This window comes from Dendrobates tinctorius, unplaced genomic scaffold (assembly GCF_039654945.1).
Source record: "Dendrobates tinctorius isolate UK_male_01 unplaced genomic scaffold, ASM3965494v1 ptg000040l, whole genome shotgun sequence".
Classification (NCBI taxonomy): Eukaryota; Metazoa; Chordata; class Amphibia; order Anura; family Dendrobatidae; genus Dendrobates; species Dendrobates tinctorius.
Genome location: NW_027361708.1, coordinates 34,152,468 through 34,178,657, shown reverse-complemented (window position 1 = coordinate 34,178,657; position 26,190 = coordinate 34,152,468). Strand labels below are relative to the sequence as shown.

General features: G+C 44.9%; 1 protein-coding gene across 2 annotated transcripts in view; it reads right to left on the bottom strand.

Moving 5' to 3' along the window:
* The window catches only part of CDH23 (cadherin related 23), a 1,761,581-nt gene that overhangs the window by 1,213,582 nt on the left and 521,809 nt on the right, over positions 1 to 26,190 (bottom strand). For both annotated transcript variants that reach the window (XM_073574902.1, XM_073574903.1), the window contains exons 5-6: positions 21,617 to 21,664; positions 18,377 to 18,469 (exon numbers count right to left, since the gene is read on the bottom strand). In XM_073574902.1, the coding sequence (XP_073431003.1) occupies positions 18,377 to 18,469; positions 21,617 to 21,664 (141 nt within the window). The remainder of the gene's footprint in view (positions 1 to 18,376; positions 18,470 to 21,616; positions 21,665 to 26,190) is intronic.

The window sequence follows — 26,190 nt, the reverse complement described above, 5'->3', positions numbered from 1 at the left end:
TCCCTCCTCCATCACCACTCATACACATCAGCCCCTCTATACTTCCCTCTCCCATGTACTGCTCCCATGCACTTCTCACCTTCCTGAAAAACCTCAGTCCATCTGGCCCAAACACATTGCACAAAAAAAGAGCTAACATTTCAAAGAACCTCTTGCTCTTTATGTTCTTACTCCTACTGATTTCAGGGGACATCTCTCCCAACCCTGGTCCACCATCCCCCAACCTCAACCCCTACCCTACCCCATATCAAAACCATAATAATCTAATTTCAATTGTGCCCTCTGGAATCCATGGTCTGTATGTAACAAGCTTCCTTTCCTGCACAACTACTTTCTGAACAACTCTCTGAATCTGTTGGCCCTCACTGAAACCTGGATTCAGGATTCTGACACTGTCTCTCCTGCTGTCATCTCCCATGGTGGCTTACAATTCACCGATTCCCCAAGACCCACAAGCAGACCTGGTGGTGGAGTCGGCATACTCCACAATGCACTTTCCAGGTCATCTCCCCAGTTCCATCACTCTTGTTCCCTTCTTTTGAGGTCCACACCATCAGACTCTTTTGTCCCCTCTCCCTCAGAGTAGCGGTCATATACCGGCCCCCATGCTCACCCACCCACTTCCTTGACCACTTCTCAGCCTGGCTGCCACACTTCATGTCCTCAGAACTACCAACCCTTATCCTGGGAGACTTCAACATCCCCATTAACAGCTCCAATTCCACATCTGCATCCCAGCTTCTATCACTAACCACTTCTCTTGGCCTCTCACAGCTCTCAACCTCTGAGACACACAAAGACGGTAACACCCTTGACCCGGTCTTTGTCTGGCTTTGCTCAATCTCCTACCTAAATAACTCACTACTTCCCCTCTCTGACCACAACATTCTCTCCTTCACGCTCACAAATCCTCGCCCACCCCAGCACACTCCTACCTATCACACATTCAGAAATCTACAAGCCATTAACCCTCAGACACTTTCAGACTCCCTACAATCTTCCCTGTTCCCAATCACCTCTTTTTCCTGTCCTGATCTGGCTGTTCATCACTACAGCAACACTCTTAGGAGCACCCTTGACCAGGTACTGCCCCTCACCCTCAGAACCTCCAAGCACAGAGTAAAACAGCCCTGGCTCACATTGCAAACTCAATTTCTCCAGCGATGCTCTCGGAGTGCTGAACGCCGATGGAGAAAACCCCCACACCAGAAGACTTCATCCACTTCAAATTTATGTTTGAAGAACCTACAACTCTGCCCTTCGCCTCGCCAAACAGACCTGCTTCACCACCCTGATCTCCTCACTAGCCAACAACCCCAAGAAACTTTTTGACACTTTTCACTCCCTCCTCAGGCCAAAAGCACAAGCTCCTATCTCAGACATTTGTGCAGATGACCTGGCCTCCCATTTTATAAAGAAAATAGATAATATCTGTCAGGAAATCCGCTCCCAACCACCAAGTGCTGTGATTCCCTTCCCTACCTGCATTTCCCGGCTCACTTTCCACATTTGATCCCATCACAGAAGAAGTCTCCAGACTCCTCTCTTCTTCTCATCCAACTACATGCACTACCGACCCCATTCCCTCACATCTCCTCCAGTCTCTCTCTCCAGTTGTCACAACTCACCTAACTACAATCTCTCCCTCTACTCGGGCATTTTTCCATTCTCCTTCAAACACTCTATCATTACTCCATTATTAAAGAAACCTGTTCTCGACCCATCCTGCACAAACAACTACAGACCAGTCTCCAATATCCCCTTCATCTCTAAACTTTTGGCGTGCCTAGTCTACTCCCGCCTTACCTGTTACCTCTCCACTCACTCCCTCCTAGACCCTTCACAGTCTGGCTTCCGACCCCTACATTCAACTGAAACTGCACTCATCAAAGTTACCAATGACATTCTGACAGCAAAATGTAATGGTGAACAACTCTCTGCTCATCCTTCTCGACCTCTCTGCAGCTTTCGACACTGTTGACCACTGTCTTCTACTCCATAGGCTCCAGGCACTAGGCATTAAGGACATTGCTCTCTCCTGGTTCTCTTCCTATCTCTCTGACCGCTCCTTCAATGTTTTGTTAGCTGGCTCCACGTCATCTCCTCTTCCTCTTGCTGTCGGGGTACCTCAGGGCTCAGTCCTTGGCCCCCTTCTCTTCTCTCTCTACACAGCCCCAATTGGACAGACCATCAGCAGATTTGGCTTTCAGTACCATCTTTATGCTGATGACACACAACTATACATGTCATCACCTGACCTTACCCCCGCTGTACTACAGAACACCAGTGACTGTCTGTCCGCAGTCTCCAACATCATGTCCACTCTGTATCTGAAACTCAACCTCTCCAAAACTGAACTTCTTCTGCTCCCGTCGTCTACTAACCTCCCTAAATCTGACATTTTCCTCTCCGTGGGTGGCACCATAATAACACCCCGGCAGCAGGCACGCTGTCTGGGCGTTATATTTGACACCAATCTCTCCTTCACATCCCATATACAATCTCTTGCACGCTCCTGCCGCTTACACCTAAAGAACATCTCCAGAATTCGCCCTTTTCTCACCATGGAAACAACAAAAACCCTCACTGTCACATTGATCCACTCCCGCCTGGACTGCTGCAACGCTCTATTAATTGGCCTCCCCATTATTCGACTTTCCCCTCTCCAGTCCATACTTATTGCAGCAGCCAGAGTCATCCATCTGGCTAATCGGTACTCTGACGCGTCCGCTCTTCACCAATCGTTACACTGGCTGCCCATTCATTATAGGATCCAATTCAAAGTACTTGTTCTCACCCACAAAGCTCTCCAAAGTGCAGCACCTCTCTACATCTCCTCCCTTATTTCTGTCTATCGGCCTAGCTGACTGCTGCACTCTGCAAAAGACTTTCGACTAACTTCTGCACTAATCCGCACCTCCCACTCCCGACTTCCAGACTTCTCCCGCACTGCGCCAATCCTCTGGAATGCTCTACCGCAAGAAATTAGGACTATCCACAATTTGCACAGTTTTAGGCGCTCCCTCAAAACACATCTGTTCAGAGCAGCCTATCACGTTCACTAATCAAAGTCATTTTATGTGTAAGTGTGCGTGTGTAGCCCATTCACTATCTCCATCCCCCACCTTCTAAAGATGGCTGGACCATCATTGTAAATACATCATTGTAAATACACACCTGTACTCTCCCCCACCTCCTTGAAGATTGTAAGCTCTCACGAGCAAGGTCATCTTATTTTACTTTAATTATTGTATTGCTATCATTGTTACTTATGACTTGTGTTTTGAAACTGTAAAACTGTAAAGCACTGCGGAATATGTTTGGCGCTATGTAAATAAAGATTATTAGTATTAGAGTTGAGTGAAACTGGTCGGTCAGATTCAAAAGTCGCCGACTTTCGCCAAAGTCAGGTTTCGCCGAGCAAAACCCGACCATAGCGTGAGGTCGGCCATGCGGTCGCTGACCTGAGCACCAAAGTCGCGTTTCCCATAATGCTTACAGGCACCTTTTCTCAGCCAATGAGCAAGGACGCACACTGTAGGCAACGCGATGACATGGGCAGCAGCCACCACCATCTTAGAGAAGGGCATTGCAGTGATTGGCTTGCTTTGTGTGGCGTCACAGTGGCTATAAAAGTCCTGACTGCCGTCCGCCATTTTACTTCTGCCAATCTTAGCATAGGGAGAGGTTGCTGCCACTGTTTCTCAATAGGTAGAGTGTTAGGCAGTAAAGAAAAAAGATAGGCAGGAAAGAAAAAATAATCTGTGCTTCTGCTGATAGCAATTGCGCTGTACAGTTAGTGTGCAGTGACAGGGGAGGATTTTCTTGTGTGCAGCAGCGCTGGTTATTAGGCTGGCTGATAGCTGCATTGCTGTGTGCACACTGCTGTGCAGACTGCTTTTTACACAGCACTCATACTTTTATTCTTTTTTTCTGCAGTTACCGAACGTTCATTTTTTTCCCACACCGTATAGAGCTGTACACTCCTCACACACTACCATGTACTGGCTGGTATCACAGACAAATACATGCTGACTATCTGTGTGTGACTCCGGAAATAAATACACAGAGATTTAAATTTTCCACTACACTGTATTCAGCTGTCCACTTTTGACAAAGTATGATACAGTACCGAATATCTGCTGTTTGGATACGGTCAAATCCATGCTGAGACAGCGTCTGTGTGTAACTCCGGAAATAAATATACGGAGATTTAAATTTTCCCCTACACCATATTCAGCTGTCCGCTTCTGATACAGTACTATACAGTACTGCTGTTTGGATTGCAGTCAAATACATACTGGGAGAGCGTCTTTGTGTGACTACGGAAATAAATACCGAGATTTAAATTTTCCCCTACACTGTATACAGCTGTACGTTTCTGATACAGTACCGTATATCTTCTGTTTGGATTACGGTCAAATACATACTGGGAGAGCATCTGTGTGTGATGATGGAAATAAATACCGAGATTTAAATTTTCCCCTACACTTTATACAGCTGTACATTTCTGATACAGTACCATATATCTGCTGTTTGGATCACGGTCAAATACATACTGGGACAGCATCTGTGTGTGACTCCGGAAATAAATGCGGAGATTTAATTTTTCCCCTACACTGTATACAGCTGCATGTTTCTGATACAGTACCATATATCTGATGTTTGGATACATAATGGGAGAGCGTCTGTGTGTGACTAAGGGAATATATAAAAGGAGACTTAAATTTTCCCCTACACTTTATACAGCTGTACGTTTCTGATACAGTACCGTATATCTGCTGTTTGGATTACGGTCAAATACATACTGGGAGAGCGTCTGTGTGTGACTACGGAAATAAATACCGAGATTTAAATTTTCCCCTACACTGTATGCAGCTGTACACTCCTCATACAGTACCATATATCTGCTGGTATTTTTGGTACATTTTCCCAAACATGAGGAAGTTTAGTGGAAGAGGCCGCGGACGTGGGCGGGGGGGCAGTTGGTACTGATGGTGGTAGTTGTGCATCTGCAGGTTACGCCAAATGCACAACAGCAGCTAAGGCAGGAGGTGTTGATCCAGGAGGTGTTCCCTTTTCTGGGAGTAGGTAAACTGCTTTTAAAGTCAGAGCATCAGGTTTTAGCTTACATTGCAGAAACAGCCTCCAGCTCTATCGCCTCCTCTTCTGAAGTATCCAAAAATGCAAGCACCGAGTTGTCAGTGCAGGCTTCTAGTCAGGAACAACACCTTTCCTTGTGTCCTTCACCCCCACCAAAAGTGAAGGATGTGGCAGGCCACACTTCAGATTACTCCATGGAGCTCTTTTCACATACCATGCCTGGGTTACCAAGTCAAATCCTGAATTCCCCAGTCCAAGATGAATCTGACATGGAGTGCACTAATGCACAGCCACTGCTAGATGATTCTGCTGGTACATTGACCCAGAGCACTACATTGCCCTCGCAGTCTACTGAGCCAGTATCTGACCCTGATGAAACTCAGGTGCCCCTTCCTGCATACTATACCACCTTACATGGTGACACAGAGGAAGGTACAGCTGAAATTGAATAGAAGGTGATGGATGACCCAGTTGTTCACCCAGATTGGCATCCATTGGGGGAAGAGGGTGCCGCTGGCAATAGCTCAGAAGAGGAGAAGGATCCGCAGCAGGCATCGACATCGCAGCAGCGGTTATATGGCAGGACCGTAGCTGTCCATAAATGTGGTAAAAAAACAAAAAATAGTTGCAGGACAGCTTACCCAGATGGTCAAATTAGCACAGAGTACAAGCCCTGAAAATTTATAACATAGTAGGAAGAGTGCAGTGTGGCACTTTTTTGACCAAAATCCTATTGATGAGGCAAAGGTTATCTGTAAGAAGTGCGGAAGGACCTTTAGTCGAGGGAAAAATCTCCAAAATTTGAATACCAGTTGCATGCTTAGACGTTTAATCAACATGCACTTGCAAGCGTGGACGGGCTACAAAATCTCAGGTAGCACATGTGCACCTGCTCCAACTGAAGGTAGCCAACAACGCTCCATTGGGGGAGGAGGGTGGCGCTGGCAATGGTTCAGATAAGGAGAAGGATCCGCAGCAGGCATTGACATCGCAGCAGCGGTTATCTAGCAGGCCCGCAGCTGTCCTAAAACGTGGAACAAAAACTAAAAGAGTTGCAGGACAGCTTGACCAGACGGTCAACTTAGCAGAGCGTGCAAGGCCAGAAAATGTTTACCATAGTAGGAAGAGTGCAGTGTGGCACTTCTTTGTCCAAAATCCTACTGATGAGGCAAAGGTTACCTGTAAGAAGTGCGGAAGGACCTTTAGCCGAGGTAAACAACTCAGAAATTTGAATACCAGTTGCAGGCTTAGACATTTAGTCACCATGCACTTGCAAGCATGGACGGACTGCAAAACCTCAGGTAGCACATGTGCCCCTGCTCCGACTGAAGGTAGCCAGCAACGCTCCATCGCTTCCCTCACTGTAAGCCGACCAGTAAGCACATAACCAGCAAGAAGAGTTGAGGTGTAGTCGCAAGGCCAAAACAGTCAGGGAATCACAATGTTTTTGCAACGAAAGACTGAATCTAGGCCATCACCACCAGCACCACCACCATCACCATCACCAACCCCCTCTCAGTCTGTCAGGTCCACCACTAGTTCCCCCATATGCAGCTCTCAAGTCCAGCTCACCCTAGCAGACACTCTGAGTAGGACAAGAAAGTACTCATCCTCTCATCCGCGTACACTGGCTTTGAACACCTACATTGCCAAACTGATCTCATTAGAGATGATGCCCTTCCGTTTGGTTGAAAGCGCAGCGTTCCGAGAGCTCATGGCCTATGCTGTCCCACGCTTTGACCTACCCAGTTGGCACTTCTTTTCTAGAAAATCCATCCCTTCCGTCCACCTGCATGTGAAAGACCGCATTGTCCATGCACTCAAACAATCAGTGAGTGGAAAGGTGTACCTCACAACAGATGCATGGGCCAGTAGGCATGGCCAGGGCTGTTACATGTCCATCACTGCGCACTGGGTTAATGTGGTGGATGTAGGCTCCACAGGGGACAGCGGCGGTGGAATAGTGCTGCCTAGCCCACGGTATAGGAAACAGTTGGTTGTAGGCGTTCGACCCTCCTCCTCCTCCAGAAGCGAAAGCTCGTCAACCGAGTGCAGTCGCAGGAGCACTCCATCCGCAGCTGCCAGTGTTGCACACGAGGTGTCCCACTATTGAACAGCTAGTGGTAAGCATCACCAGGCTGTTTTAAAGATGATGTCTTTGGGTGACAACAGACACACCGTGGAGGTACTGGCCGACTACTTGCAGCGAGAAACTAAGTCATGGCTGGGCAGTCTACATCTTGAGGCAGGCAAGGTAGTCAGTGATAACAGCCGAAATTTTGTGGCGGCCATAGCCCTTGCAAAACTCAGACACATACCTTGCCTGGCTCACACCTTGAACCTGGTGGTGCAGTGCTTCCTAAATAATTATCCGGAGTTAACAGCCCTGCTCCGTGAGGTGCGAAGACTGTGCTCGCACATCTGTCGCTCGCCCATAGACTCCAGTCGTATGCAGAGGCTGCATCGATCGCTCAACCTCTCCAAGCACCTCCTAATCATAGATGTTGCAACAAGGTAGAACTCCTCAATGCACATGGTTGAGAGGCTGTACGAACAGAGGCAGGCTGCAATGCATTTGTGGGCGGATACACGGGCAGGCACTTTGAGGGCAGACATGGAGTTGTCGGGTGTGCAGTGGTCAAAACTGTAAAGTCCTTCAGTGTTTTGAGGAATGCACACGGCTGGTAAGCGCAGACGATGCCATCATAAGCATGAGCATCCCACTTATGTGTCTGCTCATGCAAACTTTGATGCACATTAAGGATCAGGCATCTGCAGCGGAAGAGGAAGAGGAGGAGGGAAGCCTTGATGACAGTCAGCCATTGTCTGGTCAGGGAACTGTCCTGGAGGAGGTGGAGGAAGAAGAGGAGGAGGATGAGTGGGATGATTAATTTGGGGAGGAGGATGCTTCTCGGGGGGGCAAGAGAAAATGTTGGCTTGCCAAGGTCAGGTACAGGGTTTGTGCGTGACTGGAGGGATGTGGATTTGGCAGAAAGTTCTCCTCCACCCACCACTGTCAGTGCATCATTGACACCTGGAAAATTGGCTCACATGTGTGATTATCTCTTGCGGATCCTAAAAAGGGACACCCGCTTTGTCAGAATTATGAAGGATGACGACTACTGGCTGGCCAGCATCCTCGATCCATGCTGTAAAGGCAAATTACAGAACATCATGCCACAGGAGAACCTAGTGATAATATTGGCGAACAAACAAGCAACTCTGGTAAACCATTTGTTAGAGGCATTCCCAGCACACAGCAGCAGTGCAGGTTCTACCACAAGCCATACTGGGCCAAATGGAAGAGGTGTTCATGGTGCACACAGCCAAACTGGCGTTGGAGACAGGGGTTTCATGACCATGTTGTGGACTGATTTCTCGAGGACCGCTCATGCGACTGATAATACTGAATCGATTGCAACAAACAGGAGACAGCAGTTGTCAACTATGGTTCAAAATTACCTCTCCTCCCCTATCGATGTTCTCCCTCACAGTTCATTCCCCTTTGACTACTGGGCCTGTAAACTGGACACCTGGCCTGAATTGGCACAATATGCCTTACAGGAGCTCGCTTGCCCTGCTGGTAGTGTGCTATCAGAAAGAGTCTTCAGTGCTGCTGGAGCAAGCCTGACAGAAAGAAGGACCCGGCTGTCGACCCAAACTGTTGATGATCTCACCTTAATTAAAATGAACCATGCATGGGTTTCAAAAGATTTTGTCCCACCATCCCCTGATGACACATAGGTTGCCAGCAAAATGGCTCGCTTTGTCCTCCTCTTCCTCCGACTTCTCCAATTCCTCCATTTGCAGCTGCTGATTGTCCAGCCTACACCTCAACATATGCCAGTTTCTCCAACTCCCTAACTGGGCTGTCCCCCCCCCCAGGGCCGGCGTCAGCACCTGGCACACCCGGGCAAGTGCTGGGGCCCTGAGCAGGTGGGGGGTCCACTCGTGTGCGACGGCACTGGCACAGGGCCCCTCACAGTAGGCCGGTGTCTCTGATGGTGGGGGGCCCACTCGCCATTACAGACACCGTCGTACTATGAGGGCCCCTGTGCCAGTGCTGTCACCCACGAGTGGGCCCCTCCTGCTTGCTCAGGGCACCAGCACTTGCAATACTTACCTCTCCCTGCTCCACCGCTGTGACCTCATCCGCGTTTCCTGACAGTGACATTCAGGTCAGAGAGCACGATGACGTCACGTCTGTACGCCCTCTGCCTGAACAGTCCAAGTGCACAGAGCTGGAAGATGGTGATGCTGAGGAGTCTAGAGTAGAGCAGTGCCCAGCGAGGAGAGGTATTTCATTTTTTTAATATTTGGAGCAATATATGGGGAGCATTATACACTGGAGAATTATATATGGTGCCCATCATACACTTGAGCATCATAGATAGGGCCCATTATACACTGGAGCATCGTATGGTGCCTATTACATATGGAGCATTATATGGGCCCATCATACACTGGAGCATTATAAATGGGGCCCATCTTACACTGGAGCATCATCCATAATGCCCATCATACACTGGAGCATCATATACAGGGCCCATTATACACTTGAGCATTATAAATGGGGCCCATTATATATGGAGCATTATACAATATTTGCATAATTATTAATGGGCAAGTTGTATTTGACAACATAGTTGTTGTTCAATAAAAGAATCCTCTCAATCAACCGAAAAGACTCATAAATGTCAAAGCTTCATATTTTTGGAAGTTGGAGTGGGGTTTTTTAGATTTGGCTATCTTAGGAGGATATAAGTTTGTGCAGGTAACTATTACTGTGCATAATTATTAGGCAACTTAATAAAAAACAAATATATACCCATCTCACTTGTTTCTGTCAGCTATACTGTTATTCTGGCTGTGTGTCTGACCGACCCCCCTGGTGTGCGTGTACTACATTGTTTGTTTGATTCCCGTGTATGACCCGGCCTGTCCCCTCACTCTGAACTCCGTCTCACGTTTTAGGTACTATTGTCTTCTCTGGTTCTGACCTCCTGGCTTGGCTATTGTTACTCCGCTACCTTTTGCCCCTATTGCACCGTCTATTGCCCGTTCTGGTTTTCTGATCTATTGCTACATCCTGAGTATCTGCTCTGTCTAACCCTTTGGTACTGTCCTGCTATCTCGTGCATTGACCCCAGCTTGATCTGGTTTCCGCCCCTGTCTATGCCCCTTGGTAACTTGTCCCGTAGTTACCTTTCTAGGAGTTTCCCTGCAGCTCCTAGCTCTGTGGAGCTTAGGCCACGCCCCCAGCAGTCACATGCTTCAGGTCCTGTTAGTTTGAAGCACGCATTGTCAGCGCTGCTGCCCTGCTCCACAGGTATCTTTGAGCACTGTTTTTGTACTCAGGACATGCGCACTGGCTCAGTGAGCGAGTGTAGTGCAGTGTTCCTGACATTATAGCTGACCATTTCAGTTCTTTTTTTTTCTCTGAAGGGAAAAAAAAAGTGTGTTATCCTCATGGATCCCTTACAAGCTTTGGCTGATCAGGTCAAGCACCTGACCCAAATGTTCCATAAACTCAATGTGGAACAACGCACAATGGCCCATACCCAGCAACAGTTGGTGGTTACTGTGCAGGGGGCTGTCGATGCAGGGGCTTCTAGTTCTGGGGGTAGAGATGTGTCATTAGCATCCCCCAAATCTCCAGTCAAATTGCCAGACCCTTTCTCAGGGGATAAAAAGGAGTTCAGGTCTTTCAGAGAAGGATGCAAGCTTTTTTTTTCTCTAAGGCCCCTCTCCTCCGGGGATGAGTTTCAGAGGGTGGGGGTCTTTATTTCCCTACTTCGGGGGGCTCCACAGGCATGGGCTTTCTCTCTCTCTTCCTCTGCTCCTGAATGTATGTCTGTGAATTTGTTCTTTGAGGCTCTGGGGCACATTTATGATGAGCCTGATAGAGTGCATCTGGCAGAGGATATGGTGATGAGTGTCACACAGGGGAGGCACTCTGCTGAATGGTTCTGCTCGGAGTTTAGACATTGGACGTCCAAAGTATCCTGGAACGACGCCACCCTGAGAGGGTTGTTTTGCAAGGGCCTGTCTGATTGTCTGCAGGACGCTCTGGCATTACATCCGCCTCCTGATACCCTGGAGGACGCCATGATGCAGGCGGTGCGTATGGACCGGAGACTCCATGCTAGAGGAATGATGCAACAAGAGTCTCCCTTGTACCCAAATTGTGTGACACTGCACCTGTATCTGAGCCCATGGAGGTTGGGTCAGTCTCAGGTAAAGGAGAAAGAGAGAAGGCACCATAGAGACAACCTACTATGCTTTTACTGTGGAGCCTCTGGACATTGGAAAAGGAATTGCCCCTCCTTCCCTTCTTCAGAGAAACCATCAGAGAAACGACTGAGTCTGGGCAACAATCGAGGAGGTTGTCCAGACACCCAGGTACACTTTTTTCTCACGTATAGAAATGGTGCTCCAGGTTGAATTGGAACTTGCTGGCGGTCCTGTTATGACCACCGCCTTTGTCGACTGTGGTTCCTCCATTAATCTGATTGATGCCCAATTTGTGACTCTTAATAAGATAGGGAATGTCAGGTTAAAAGACCCTGTTAAAATTGTGGCTGTGGATTCATCCCCTCTTACCCGGGATGGAATTTGTTTTATGTCTGAAGTTTTTTCTATGAAAGTGGGTTCCACTCATGTGGAATTTTAAGTTGTTTCATTATGAATAATCTGCCTGCAGGACTGGTATTGGGAATACCCTGGTTGCAATGCCACAATCCTCTTATTGATTGGGTGAAGGGGGAGATCACCCGATGGGGATGTAATGATATTGGTCTGTGTTGTAACCCGGTTTCTTTTGTCAATCCGATAAAATCCGTATCTGTGTCATCTGTCGTTCTGGAGGGTATTCCGGAGTACCTGAGAGACTTTAAAGATGTGTTTTCCGAAAGCGAGGCTGAGGCGCTCCCACCACATAGACCATATGATTGTGCTATCGATTTAGTACCTGGAGCCAAATTACCCAAGGCTCGTTTGTTTAATTTGTCCGGGCCTGAGCACCAATCTATGACAGAGTACATTAAAGAAAGTCTTCGCAAGGGGCATATTTGGCCCTCGGTCTCACCCGTGGCAGCGGGGTTTTTATTTGTAAAGAAAAAAGATGGTGGGTTGCGACCGTGCCTCGACTTTCAAGAACTGAGCAAAATTACTGTTAAGAACACGTACCCTCTCCCGTTGATTCCTGATCTATGCAATCAACTCACGGGGGCCAAATGGTTTTCTAAGCTCGACCTATGAGGGGCTTATAACCTTATAAGGATCCGGGAGGGGGACGAATGGAAAACAGCGTTCCTGACAACTGAGGGGCTGTTTGAAAACCTGGTTATGCCCTTCGGCCTCACTAACGCTCCCCCGGTTTTTCAGAACTTTATTAATGTTTTTTCTGACTTGATTGGGCATTATGTAGTCATTTACCTGGATGACATCTTGATTTACTCTGAGAACAGTCAGTCACACTTGCGCCATCTGCGTACGGTTCTTATGAGACTCCGGGAGAACCGTTTGTATGCTACGCTGGAGAAGTGCTCATTTTTTATGCAAGAACTATCTTTTCTGGGTGTAATTGTATCCGGGGAGGGATTCCGCATGGATCCAGGGAAGGTTCAGGCCATTACAGATTGGGTGCAGCCTCATGACCTGAAGGGGTTGCAGCGATTTCTGGGCTTCGCTAATTATTATAGGAAGTTCATTAAAGGGTTCTCGCAGGTGGTGAAACCCTTGACGGACCTCACTCTTAAAGGGGCCAATGTAAAAAATTGGTCCGTGGCTGAAAAAATTCCTTCCTGGCATTAAAGAGGTGTTTTACTACAGCCCCTGTGTTGGTACAACCTGATTCGTCAAGACTTTTTATCGTCGAGGTCGACACTTCGGAGGTGGGGGTGGGGGTAGTATTGCCACAGGGCCCCTCTACCCTGACTAACCTCAAACCCTGTGCCTTTTTCTCTAAGATGGTCTCTTCGGCTGAGAGAAACTATGATGTCGGTAACAGGGAATTGTTAGCAGTTAAATTGGCCTTCGAAGAATGGAGGCATTTTTGGAGGGGGCCGCTCATCCCATTACAGTCATCACTGATCATAAAAACCTGGCCTATATCGAGTCTGCTAAGAGATTGACCCCCCGACAGGCTCGGTGGGCACTTTTTTTTTCTTGATTTCATTTTACCATCACGTTCCGACCAGGGTCTAAAAATGTAAAGGCGGATGCCTTATCCCGAAGTTTTGATTCTGTGTCCCCTCCAGAACCTCCTTCCTCCATTCTTCAACCGGGAGTGGTTGTAGCCAAAATCTCCTCTGAGTTACCGAGAGAGATTCTGGAAGCACAAGCACAAGCTCACAGGAATAAACCCCAAGGTAAATTGTTTGTACCCGAACAATTCCGTCTCACACTCCTTCAAGAATTTCATGATTCTGTGTTAAGTGCACACCCTGGTATTGCAGCTACCCGGGGGCAGTGGCTAGGGGTTTTTGGTGGCCCTCTATGGGTACTGATATAAAAAGGTTTGTGAATACTTGTGGGGTGTGCGCGCGCTCTAAAAGCTCTCAGGTCCGGCCAGCCGGGGAATTGGTGCCTTTGCCAATTCCGGATAAACCATGGACACACCTGTCTATGGACTTTATCACTAATCTTCCACCTTCCAAGGGCAACTCAGTGGTATGGGTAGCGGTTGATAGATTTTCTAAGCAAGCCCACTTTGTGCCATTACCTGCATTACCATCTGCTGAAACCTTGGCCCGCTTGCTTATACAGCACATTGTTCGACTGCATGGAGTGCCTGTGAATGTGGTGTCTGACAGGGGTGTGCAATTTGTGGCCAGGTTTTGGAGAGCGTTTTGTATGAAGTTGGGGGTCACGTTGTCATTCTCCTCTGCCTATCACCCGGAATCCAACGGACAAACTGAATGCACCAACCAGTCAATGGAGCAGATTCTGAGATGCCTGGCCTCCTCCAGACAGGAAGACTGGTGTGAGGTATTACCCATGGCAGAATTTGCATTCAACTGTTGGATTAATCAGTCTACCGGAAAGTCTCCATTTCAGGTCAATTATGGGTTTGTTCCGCAGTTTGGGGAATTTTCCCGTATGGATTCGGATTGCCCTGGTGCCGAGGGGATGGTACAACAATTAAAAACCCTCTGGATGGAGGTGCAGGGGACCATCTACAAAGCCCAGAAGAAGTTCAAACATTTTGCAGACAGGAGGAGGAGGGTGGTTCCTGCGTTAACAGTGGGGGGAAAAAGTCTGGTTGTCCACCCGTAACATCAAACTTAAAATACCCTCTATGAAGTTGGGCCCCAAATTTATTGGCCCATACAAGTTTATAGAGGTGATGAACCCGGTGGCATACAGATTACAGTTGCCCACCTCCTTCAAAATCTCTAAGGTCTTCCACAGGTCCCTATTAAAACCTGTGGGGACAGTTAGAGAAGATCCCTCATCTGTGGCTCCACCAGTGTTGGTACAGGGTCAACTGGAGTATGAAGTAGGGCGCATCGTTGATTCGCGGTGGGTGCGCCGGAGACTTCAGTACCTTTTCCATTGGAAGGGATATTCCGTTGAGGATCGGTCGTGGGTTCCGGCCAGTTTGGTGCACGCTGATCGACTGGTGTGGGCTTTTCATGCCAGATACCCTGAGAAACCTGGGGGTCCAGTGGACCCCCATTAAGAGGGGGGTACTGTCATGGCTAGTATATGGTTAATGCCCTGTTCTCACAAGGTTAACTTTTTCCGGTCTCTCTTTGGATCTGGGAGGGGTATTTATACTCACTGCAGACTAGCATTCTCTGTCAGCTATACTGTTGTTCTGGCTGTGTGTCTGACCGACCCCCCTGGTGTGCGTGTACTGCATTGCTTGGTTGATTCCCGTGTATGACCCGGCCTGTCCCCTCACTCTGAACTCCATCTCACATTGTAGGTACTATTGTCTTCTCTGGTTCTGACCTCCTGGCTTGGCTATTGTTACTCTGCTACCATTTGCCCCTATTGTACCGTCTATTGCCCGTTCTGGTTTTCTGATCTATTGCTACGTCCTGACTATCCGCTCTGTCTAACCCTTTGGTACTGTCCTGCTATCTCGTGCATTGACCCCGGCTTGATCTGGTTTCCGCCCCTGTCTATGCCCCTTGGTAACTTGTCCCGTAGTTACCTTTCTAGGAGTTTCCCTGCAGCTCAGCTCTGTGGAGCTTAGGCCACGCCCCCAGCAGTCACATGCTTCAGGTCCTGATAGTTTGAAGCATGCATTGTCACTGCTGCCTCCCTGCTCCAGTTATCTTTGAGCACTGTTTTTGTACACAGGACATGCACACTGGCTCAGTGAGCGAGTGTAGTGCGGTGTTCCTGACAATTATACTGTATGGAGCAATATGTGGGGCTCATTCTACTCTATGGGGACCATCCTATACTGTATCGCACATTATATGGGGACCATCATATACTGTAGCATTATGTGGAGCTCATCATATACTGTATGGAACATTATATGGGACCAATTATTCTGTATGGAGCAATATATGGGGCTCATTATTCTGTATGGCGCACTATGCGGTGGCCATAATACTGTATGGAGGAATATACTGTCCGGTTTTTGAGCTATTATAGAATTTCAAATAGATATCAGTCATGTAATGTAAGAAGTGAAGTATTTGTCATTGCACTATACCAGTATTTCTCTGCCGTATCGGAGCATAATGAATTGTGGTATGTGTTAAAGGGGCGCGCTGACACTCTTTCACCCGGGGCACACGAAAACCTGGAGCCAGCCCTACACTCCCACAACTTTAGCCAAATAACCCCCAGTTTTCAATGCGTAACTACTATTATAAAGTAAATTCAGGTTGACAAGCTTAAGTAATAAGAATTGATGTTGTTGACATTGAAATGGGCACTGTAGGTGTGTTTACTGTCCTCCACTCCCTGCCGACTTTGCTTCCCCATTGACTTGCATTGGGTTTCGTGTTTCAGTCGGACCTCCGACTTTTCACGATAGTCGTCCAATTTCATTCGACTCGACTTTTGAGAAAGTAGGGTTTCATGAAACCCGACTCGACCTTAAAAAAGGCAAAGTCGCTCATCCCTAATTATTATTATTAAAACCCAGACAGACATAACATGAAGCGACTGACAGGTGAAATTAATAACATTGATTTTCTCATTGCAATGGCACCAATTTTCTTTTGGGAAACCTTTGCTTTCATCATAATGTCACTTTTATCACATACTACCTATTTAAATATAGTTAATGTACACCCCCACATTACAAAGCAATATATTTTATCAGCAGTTGCCTCTTGTGTAAGGCTATTGTCACTACTGTGTCAGAGGCTGCTGACAGTCGCACTGCATCTAGCTGCCAAAGGTCTCTGCATTTGGCCTTGCAGACAACCTTATTAACCCTACTAACTCTTTGAACCGGTGGCAACCTTTCTCAACCTCTAATTGAGACACCTGGACTGGGGTATTTATTGACTCCCAGCCTGCTGCTGAGAGTTGCCGATGATATTTCCATTTTCACCTGTTAGGCTTGGAACTATAGCAGTTGACTATCTTTCTATTTGATGTCGTTGGAGAATATCTGTGTTACATCTCTGAATCTACTCAAGATAAGTGTTCTGCTTGTTCGTCTATCTCAGCTGTCTTTAGTGGTAGTGGGGATCGACTAGTGTCTATCCCATCATTCCCTAAGAAGGGCTTATCGCCAGGATCAGGCAGGGATTATGTACCGAACCTATATAGGGATGTTTATAGCAGACAGGGTGACTTTAGATTTGCCTAAGGGTCTCCACTTCCCTTTCACTAGTATTGGGTTCCCATGTCCTCATCCCTTCATGTTGCACTTAGTATTTCCTACACTGTGCATGACAGCTATATTCATTCATCTATATGAAATGTCCATGTGATGCCTCATTTTTGATCGGACAGTATAGGACCAATAGGGCTCCATAGGTTTATTCATGTATCCATTAAAATCATGAATCTTAGTGTGAGATCCGTAAAATTTAAAGGGAACCTGTCACGCAAAAAAACACTATTAACTGCAGATATGGAGTTAATGTTCAGGTTAATAGCATTCTGAACTCACCCCCTCTGCTGGAAAAAATTAAGTTTATTCCTCCCGGCAAGCTAGGACTTTCAGTCATAGGGAAGTGGCTGGCCCAGCTTCAGTTACTACTCAGTACATAGTGAGCAGTGGCTGTAATCCAACACTGACTGTCAGCTGGCTCAAATGCTCTAATACTGAAAGCCTGCCAGAGGAATAAAGTTAATTTCTTCCCATCACCGGGACTCTGTGTGCGTGCTCCGTGTAGGTTCAGAACGCTATTAACCTGCACATTAACCCAATATATGCAGGCTAATAGTGTTTTTTTACAAGACAGGTTCCCTTTTATGCACGTTCTATGCTGATCCAATGTCGAGGATGAGAACAGGACATGCTCAAGGGATAATCAATCAAACATCATACCAACACTGTACTAAGAAAATATGCTCTACTACACAATTGTTAGGAATGGATAACAGAACACAACAAATAGAGTATTTTCTGTATTTATCTGTTCATGTGTTAATGTGTATTAGGTGGTCATTGCTGTATACACTATGACTAAGGGCAGTTATGCCAGAAACGTGCAAGAATCACTCTGTATTTCTTAAATCAGGGATACCAGTTTTAAAGGATGAAGTAAACAAAAGTTTTATTCAAGTACCAATCCTTCTTCCTGTTTTTGCAAAACAATTACTGTAGTTATAAGTTTTAAATTGGCCCTTGAGTTATTAAGATCTCAATCATCTGTCAGATGTGCTGAAGAAACAAATCTGGTCATGTAAGTCCCATAAATTACAGAAATTAGAGAATCTGCAGGTAGCAGCTTTGTGCCAGGTTAAAAAAGACAGCTACATAGTTGTTGTGTGGAACTCACCATGCCTCATCATATCTGAGGTTCTTTGATGGCTGAAGGGCAAGTGGCATCTATACAGACTTTAATGTTTTGATTGATATACAGGATATGAAGAGATGTTATAATTGTTAAACTTTAATTAATACTTTACACTCCATGCCGTATCGAAATGTAACTTGACATATTCAATGTCAAATAAATGCATTGACAGTGTCAAGTAAAAGTTGGATACATCAAAGTAGTAACTCCATAAATGTCAAATTAAAGTACACTGTGTAAATAATCATTGTAGATAATATTTCAAATACATATGAACATGAGCAATTAAATGAAGCTTTTAGTTAGTATAGCTAAACCCGTACCTCTGCAATGCGCACCGTATACGGCTGGCCATGGAAAGTAGGCGCGTTGTCATTGACATCTCCAACCTGGATGCTTACTTTGCCTTTGATAACCTGAAGATTGACCAGAAGCAGATGTCTTAGGTTATAAGTCATAGCCAAGATTTTACTGTACTTGTAATATTCTAGATATGAATAAAGGAGAAAAAATTGTCAATTCCCATTATCCAACATTACAGCTAAGTAAAGGATAGGGTCATATATCATGAGCAAACATGAGTGAGTCTCCTAAAAATTGTTTCAGGAAAATTCTTTTGAGTCAGCCAGCATCTTCTATTCAGTTAAAAAAAAATTGGTTTGAATCAAAAGTGCCATTATTATGCTTCAAGTTCCCTCAAGACCAAAAGCATAATAAACAAAGGTGAGGGAAGGGGTTAAAATGCTAATGAAATACATTACTCACCTGTTCTAGACCCTCACCTGTCTTATGCCATCTCCCCATCTACTTCCACACATGCATTGCCCCCTTCATGTGAATTCACAAGTCCATTGACAGGCTTCAGTGCCATCACAATGGGGATGATGATTACCTCTTGATGAGGGTCTCCAATTCCTCAAGTGATCTAAATTACAGGCCACAGAAGAATTGAAGACTGGGGCTTAGGAGGACCAAGGAGGTATACGAGTGTAAGACAGGTGTGGACCTAAGACAGGAGGTAAGTATAATGGTTTAATTATTTTAATTCCTTTTAGGATCTCAAAAGCTATTATTTTGCTAGATTTGTGTGATTTTGAAATTTTAGGGAAATTAATAGCTAATTTGATTTGTTACAGATCTATTTCCTTTGATTAGCCATACATATGCTTCTAAATACTACTCTAAAGATAATTTTACATTTTTGTAAATGTCTGATTGATATTGCAGAACATTGGACCACGAGGGTTGACCCAAATTGATATTTCCATGTCCGTATGCCTTATGTCTAAAGATGGCACAATGATCAGCTTATACTGTAGATAGAGAAGCAACTGATGTGGGGTCATTCCAAGGGAAACTTATATTGCATTCCAGACATTAAAATAAATATACGATTAGGCAGGATGGAGAGACAAGCACTTATTCCTGCACTGGCGATCACTAACCAGTATGTCCTATGCCCTATTAGGCTGCATGAATAAGGTTCTGAAGAAGAGATTTGCCACTCTTCTTATCAAATCCACAATATTTCATTGCATCCATATCCCTAAAGTTAAGGGTCCCATTTCACTTGGCGACGCACCAGCGATCCCGACAACGATACGACCTGGTAAGGATTGCTGGTGCGTCGCTAAATGGTCACTAGTCAGCTGCCAAACAGGCAGATCTCTTCAGCGACGCAGCAATCATCCAGCGATCCTCGGAGGTCGCTGGTACCTTGTCACACAGCAGCTTTTCTGAACGATTCTAGCCTGCGTCCCTGAGTTCTGCGTCGCCAACGAGGTCGCTCGTAGGGTCAAACACAGCGATGCGCGCTGGCCAGCGGGATGCCAACGATGAAAAAATGGCCCAGGACATTTGAGCACAATCAGCGATATCCAGCGAAGGGCCAGTCGCTGATGCGTGTCACATGTAGCGAGATTGCTGGCAAGGTCGCTGTTGTGTCACAAAATCGGTGACGCTTCAGCGATCTCGCTAGCGATCTTGCTATGTGAGACGGGGCCAAATAAAGCAAAGCCAATAACAGTCCGAAATGGCAAATATTTCCCATCAAATTTTACAATATAAAACAGCAAATGAGATAAAATATAACTTTTAATATACCAATTAAAACAATACCAAAAATAATGTCACCCACAAGTGAATTTGTTAAAATACAAAATGAATGGGTGATCCTCAGAGGATATTTGAAAACACCCAAAAGCATAGCATTAGGGATATAGAATGTAGCTGTAAAAACAGACAACAACCTATATGATGGATACAGCATGAAAAATAGCACAGTACTATAACCAATCGCACATGTATACACATGTATAATGTTTGAGACCAGACCAAGGGTTCATATCCCCAAATAACGAGATTTCAAAAATAGGAACGAGATTTCAAAAAAAGGAACAATCTCACCAGTTAATGCAGATGGTCAGGAGACATCAGGGATACTCTGTATACCTACAGGAAGGTAGCGACGGGAAGGCAATACCCTGTCAATTCCCTTACATGCTAACCATTAAACTGATCCCCAGACTCCTGCCCTTACAAGGGCAGTCCACAACTAGCCCTATATTGCACATGCCCTGCACTTTCCCTATAAGGAGCGTCCCAACGCGTTTCATCCAAGTAACTCTTCAGGGGACTAACTTGTTTAAAGTGCCATAGTGCTATAGCTAAGAGAAATACATCCTCCCGCTCTCTATACTATCTGCTGTCCCCAAGTTAGTCCCCTGAAGAGTTACTTGGATGAAACGCGTTGGGACGCTCCTTATAGGGAAAGTGCAGGGCATGTGCAATATAGGGCTAGTTGTGGACTGCCCTTGTAAGGGCAGGAGTCTGGGGATCAGTTTAATGGTTAGCATGTAAGGGAATTGACAGGGCATTGCCTTCCCGTCGCTACCTTCCTGTAGGTATACAGAGTATCCCTGATGACTCCTGACCGTCTGCATTAACTGGTGAGATTGTTCCTTTTTTTGAAATCTCGTTCCTATTTTTGAAATCTCGTTATTTGGGGCTATGAACCCTTGGTCTGGTCTCAAACATTATACATGTGCGATTGGTTATAGTACTGTGCTATTTTTCATGCTGTATCCATCATATAGGTTGTTGTCTGTTTTTACAGCTACATTCTATATCCCTAATGCTATGCTTTTGGGTGTTTTCAAATATCCTCTGAGGATCACCCATTCATTTTGTATTTTAACAAATTCACTTGTGGGTGACATTATTTTTGGTATTGTTTTAATTGGTATATTAAAAGTTATATTTTATCTAATTTGCTGATATATATATATATATATATATATATATATATATATATATATATATACACACTATGTGAGACGGGGGCTTAAGAGTAGGAACACCTACACCGGAGCTAAAAATGAACATTACACAAGCTCATATTTAATTGGCCAAATGTTAGTTCAGCATGGTTCATGCTGGCAACACTTATGCCCAAGACATTACAAATCATTTTTCTCCACCCCCTTCCATCACATTTCCCGTTATCTTGTCCTGTTTTACCATTCATAGATTTTTATGCCATGAAATGAAAAAGTCATACATACCCCCTGGCTGTCACTGACAGAAAATTCAACTGTGAATTCTGATTTAGTCTGAAATGAAAAGGAAGACAAAATAATACGATTAGAAATAGTGTTTATCTTCTGACACCAGTGCTTTGGAATTTAGCTAAAAGCATAATTACATGCAAAATACCACTGGGAGAGGGGCAAAGGGGGAACCAGGAGTACAATTACAGATGTGGCTCCAATACACAGGATTGTTCGCATATCAATTTTAGCCAGCACAATTACCGTCTGAAGTGTTTCCTTAATCATAGAGAATGAATTGTATCAAACTAATCGTGCCGGAGTAAAATGAGTCTATTGATATTTAGAAATGTGACATGCACAAGGATCCTTTCTAACTAAAGTTTATCAACACAAAGCAACACCTAATTTTGTACAAATTCATTTTTTTGTGTTTCATATCAAAAGCTCATGACATGTAGAAGAAAAAAAAAACATACCTCTGGCAAAACTTTTTCAATTGTACATCATGTACCTTTGTAGGAAATTATTGCTATATTGTCCTCCAGAGACTAAACCTGCCTCCTTCTCAATCATTTTGAAGACTTGCAAGTACAGAAAAGAGCCAAAGGTTTCCTAATGGAGTAAAGTGTCACTTTTGTGAATTTTCCGGAACATACAAATCTCTAGCTAATGAGGACATGTCCATCATATAAAAAGAAACCTGTCTTCATTGTGCATGTCCTTTAAATCATGTTATTTTTAATGAATAATTAAAAAAAGTCAATCATTTTTATGGGAAAAGTATGTGGACTTTCATAACTGGGATTTCTATGCACTATATACAGAATGCTCACGGATAGGTATTGTAAGTAAGCATATATAGTGTACTTTACATTTTTGTTCAGAATGGTTAAAACAAACATGTCACCAGGTTTTACCAATATGAGGTAAGGCCACCACCTTTCAGGCCTGATATACAGCATTCTATGATGCTGCATATAGACTCGTCATCCACACAAAGCAAAATTGAGGGCAGCGATCATAAGAAGATGGGAGGCGCTGGACCAAGAAAAGTGACACCCCTCAGACCAGACCACCGCGCAGGTGAATATAATAAATACCTCATATATCGGCCAAACCTGCTGACAGGTTCCCTTTAATGATTTTACACATAGAAAAAAAACAATGATTTAAAGCCTTTAGCCAAATTTCAACAAGGCATTAATTAAAAAAATGAAGGCAAAGCATTTGCCTAAGATATTTATTCTAAGAACTAAAGATTGGCAGGCGCATCAAGTGACCTGGCCTGTATAAATGCTAGATCATGAGTGACACTGACATTCTGCTCTGATTAGAGTAGGGAAAGGATTCAGATGGAGTGAGGGGCCGTGTTAGGTTGCACACACTGCAAAAACCCTGCAGTGTGTACTCTGCACCCATATCTGTGGAAGCACAGGGCCAAGAACCCACTGTATGTACTTTGCAACCCTGCCTGTGAGAGTTCTCTGTCAAAATGTCACTGTGTGTACTCTGCACCGATATCTGTGGGAGTACTGTGGCAAAAAGTCGCTGTGTGTACTCTGCATCCCCTCCTGTGGGAGTACTGTGCCTTCAAGCCACTGTGTGTACTCTGAAACCCTGCCTGTGGGAGTACTGTGTCACAAAGTCACTGTGTGCACTCTGCACCCATATCTGTGGAAGTACTGTGCCAAAAAAGCCACTGTGTGCACTCTGTAACACCGCCTGTGGGAGTACTGTGTTAAAAGCTGCTGTGTGCATTCTGCAACCCCGCTTGTAGGAGTACTGTTCCAAAAAGCCTCTGTACTCTGAAGCTGCATCTGTATGAGCAGTGTCCCTAAAAAGTGAATCTACTACGCAGCTGTCTCTTTGCCATTTGTAGTCTGAAAAAATAATTTTACCGCACCGCTGTATCTATAATGAATAGTGTAGCAAAGAAATAAATCTACTCTTCAGCAGTCTCTTTGCCATTTGTAGGTCAAACAAATAATTGTACTGTACTGCTGTGTTTATACGAGTAATGTGGCAAAAAAATAATTCTACTCTGCAGAAGCCTCTTTGCCATTTTTGGTATAAAATGTTACTGTACTCTGCAGCCATTTCTTTGCCATTTGTAGGTCATACAAATAATTTTACTGTACTGCTGTGTGTTTACGAGTAGAGTAGCAAAAAGCTCATCTACTTTGCAGCCATCTCTTTACCATTTGTAGGTCAAATAATTTTACTGTACTGCTGTGTCTATATGAGTATTGGGGCAAAAAAATTATTCTACTCTGTAGACACGTCTTTGCCATTTTTGGTACAAAAAAGATATTGTACTATGCAGCAGTTTCTTTGCCATTTATATGCAAAACAAATAGTTTTACTGTACTGCTGTGTCTATACAAGTAGTCTGGCAAAAAAATAATTCTACTTTGCAGTCATGTCTTTGCCATTTTTGGTATAAAAAAGTTACTTTACTGTTATGTCTATATGAGTAGTGTGGCAGAAAATAATTCTACTCTGCAGTTGTGTCTTTGCCATTTTTGGTACAAAAAACAATATTGTACTCTGCAGCCTTTTTTTGCCATTTACACTGTGTTCCAAATTATTATGCAAAAAATATTTCCTCATATTTTCTCTAAATTACCTATATGAATTGCAGTCATTGTTATTTTCCAGTCATCTAATATTCTAGTATAATTGCAATGTTTTTGAACAAACTGCCTATGAAAACAGTATATTTTTAAAAATAAGAAACACTCAAAATGCATGTTCAAAATTATTATGCACAGCAGAGTTTTCAACCTTTTTATTTTGAACAAAAAAATGGTCAATTGTGAAATTATAAGCATTATCAGCTTATTACAAAATGAAATCAAACAGTTTTCAAGTCAAAACTTTATTCTAGGTGATGTTACATTTGCACATAGGACCCCTTGTTCGAAAGAAGCTTCTGAACTCTCTCGTCCATTGAATTTGTCAGTTTTTGGATGGTTTGTGCTTCAATTGTTTTGCATGTGGACAGAATACCCTCCCAGAGCTGTTGCTTAGATGTGAACTGCCTCCCGCCATCATAGACACTCCTTTTGATGATGCTCCAGAGGTTCTCAATGGGGTTGAGGTCAGGGGAAGATGGTGGCCACACCATAAGTTTGTCCTCTTTTATGCCCATAGCAGCCAGAGATGCAGATGTGTTATTTGCAGCATGAGACGGTGCATTATCATGCATGAAAATGATCTTGCTGCGGAAAGCACGGTTCTTCCTCTTGAACTATGGCAGGAAGTGCTGTTTTAGAAACTCCACATAGATTATGGAGCTCATCTTTACCCCTTCAGGGATCCTAAAGGGGCCGACAATCTCTCTCCCCATGATTCCAGCCCAAAACATTACCCCACCTCCTCCTTATTGGCGCCTTAGCCGTGTTTTCATGGGGTGTCCATCAACCAGCCATCCTCCACTCCATCCATCTGGACCATCGAGTATTGCACAGCACTCATCGGTGAACAAAACAGTTTGGAAGTCAGTCTTCATGTATTGTTTTGCCCACTGGAGCCGTTTCTGCTTGTGTGCAGTGGATAGAGGTGGTTGACAGGATGGCTTACGCACAGCTGCAAACCTCGGAAGGACCCTGCATCTTGTTGTTCGGGTGGACGTTGGAGGCACCAGCAGCTTCAAAAACTTGTCTGCTGCTACGACAAGGCATTTTTGCCGCTGCTCCTTTAACCTGACGCAATTGCCTGTTGGAAAGAGTCCTCAATTTTTCCTTATCAGCACGCACACGTGTTTGCTGGGATTCAGCTACATACTTCTTGATTGTGCGATGATCACGATGAAGTGTCTTGGCAATGTTGATTGTAGTCATGCCTTGACCTAAATACTCCACAATTTGTTGCTTCTCAGGAGCCGACACATCCTTTTTCTTTCCCATTTTGGCAAAAAATGTAGGCTTCTTAATAATGTGGAACAGCCTTCTTAAGCAGTCTTGCCTTTATTTGGACACACCTGCCAAACTAATTTGCACAGGTATCTGCAATTGCTTTCAGTGATATAAAGAGCCCTGACACACATCACCATCAATGAGTTTAAATGACAAACAAAAAAATTCTAACCTTATCACTCCTAAACTCTTTTTGCATAATAATTTGGAACACAGTTTATAGGCCAAACAGCTGTTTCTTTACCATTTGTAGACCAAGCAAATAATTTTACTGAACTGCTTTATTTTGGTCATCCAGCTTGCACCTCACTCCATTGCAAATCAGCCAAGCAGTCTGAGCCTTAAGTCATGCAGCAGTCTCTTCTGCTTTTTGATGACTCTGCTGACTTGGGTTCTTTGGACCATCCACCTGGCCCTACCCTACAGGTGGAAGAAACTGAGTTCACTGATGCCCAACCACTTGTTAGGTTGAAGGATGAGTACATGGGAGTAGTGCACATGGTCAGTGGACCACTGCAGCACATGTCAGAGGATGACAAAACACAGTTGCCAACTGCATTGTCTTTCTGCACTGTGAGACCTGCAAGGAGGGCAGGGGTGAGCAGTGAGTGGAAAATGATGCAGGGGATGATGAGGTCCTACACCCGTCATGGAGCGAAGGCCATCTTA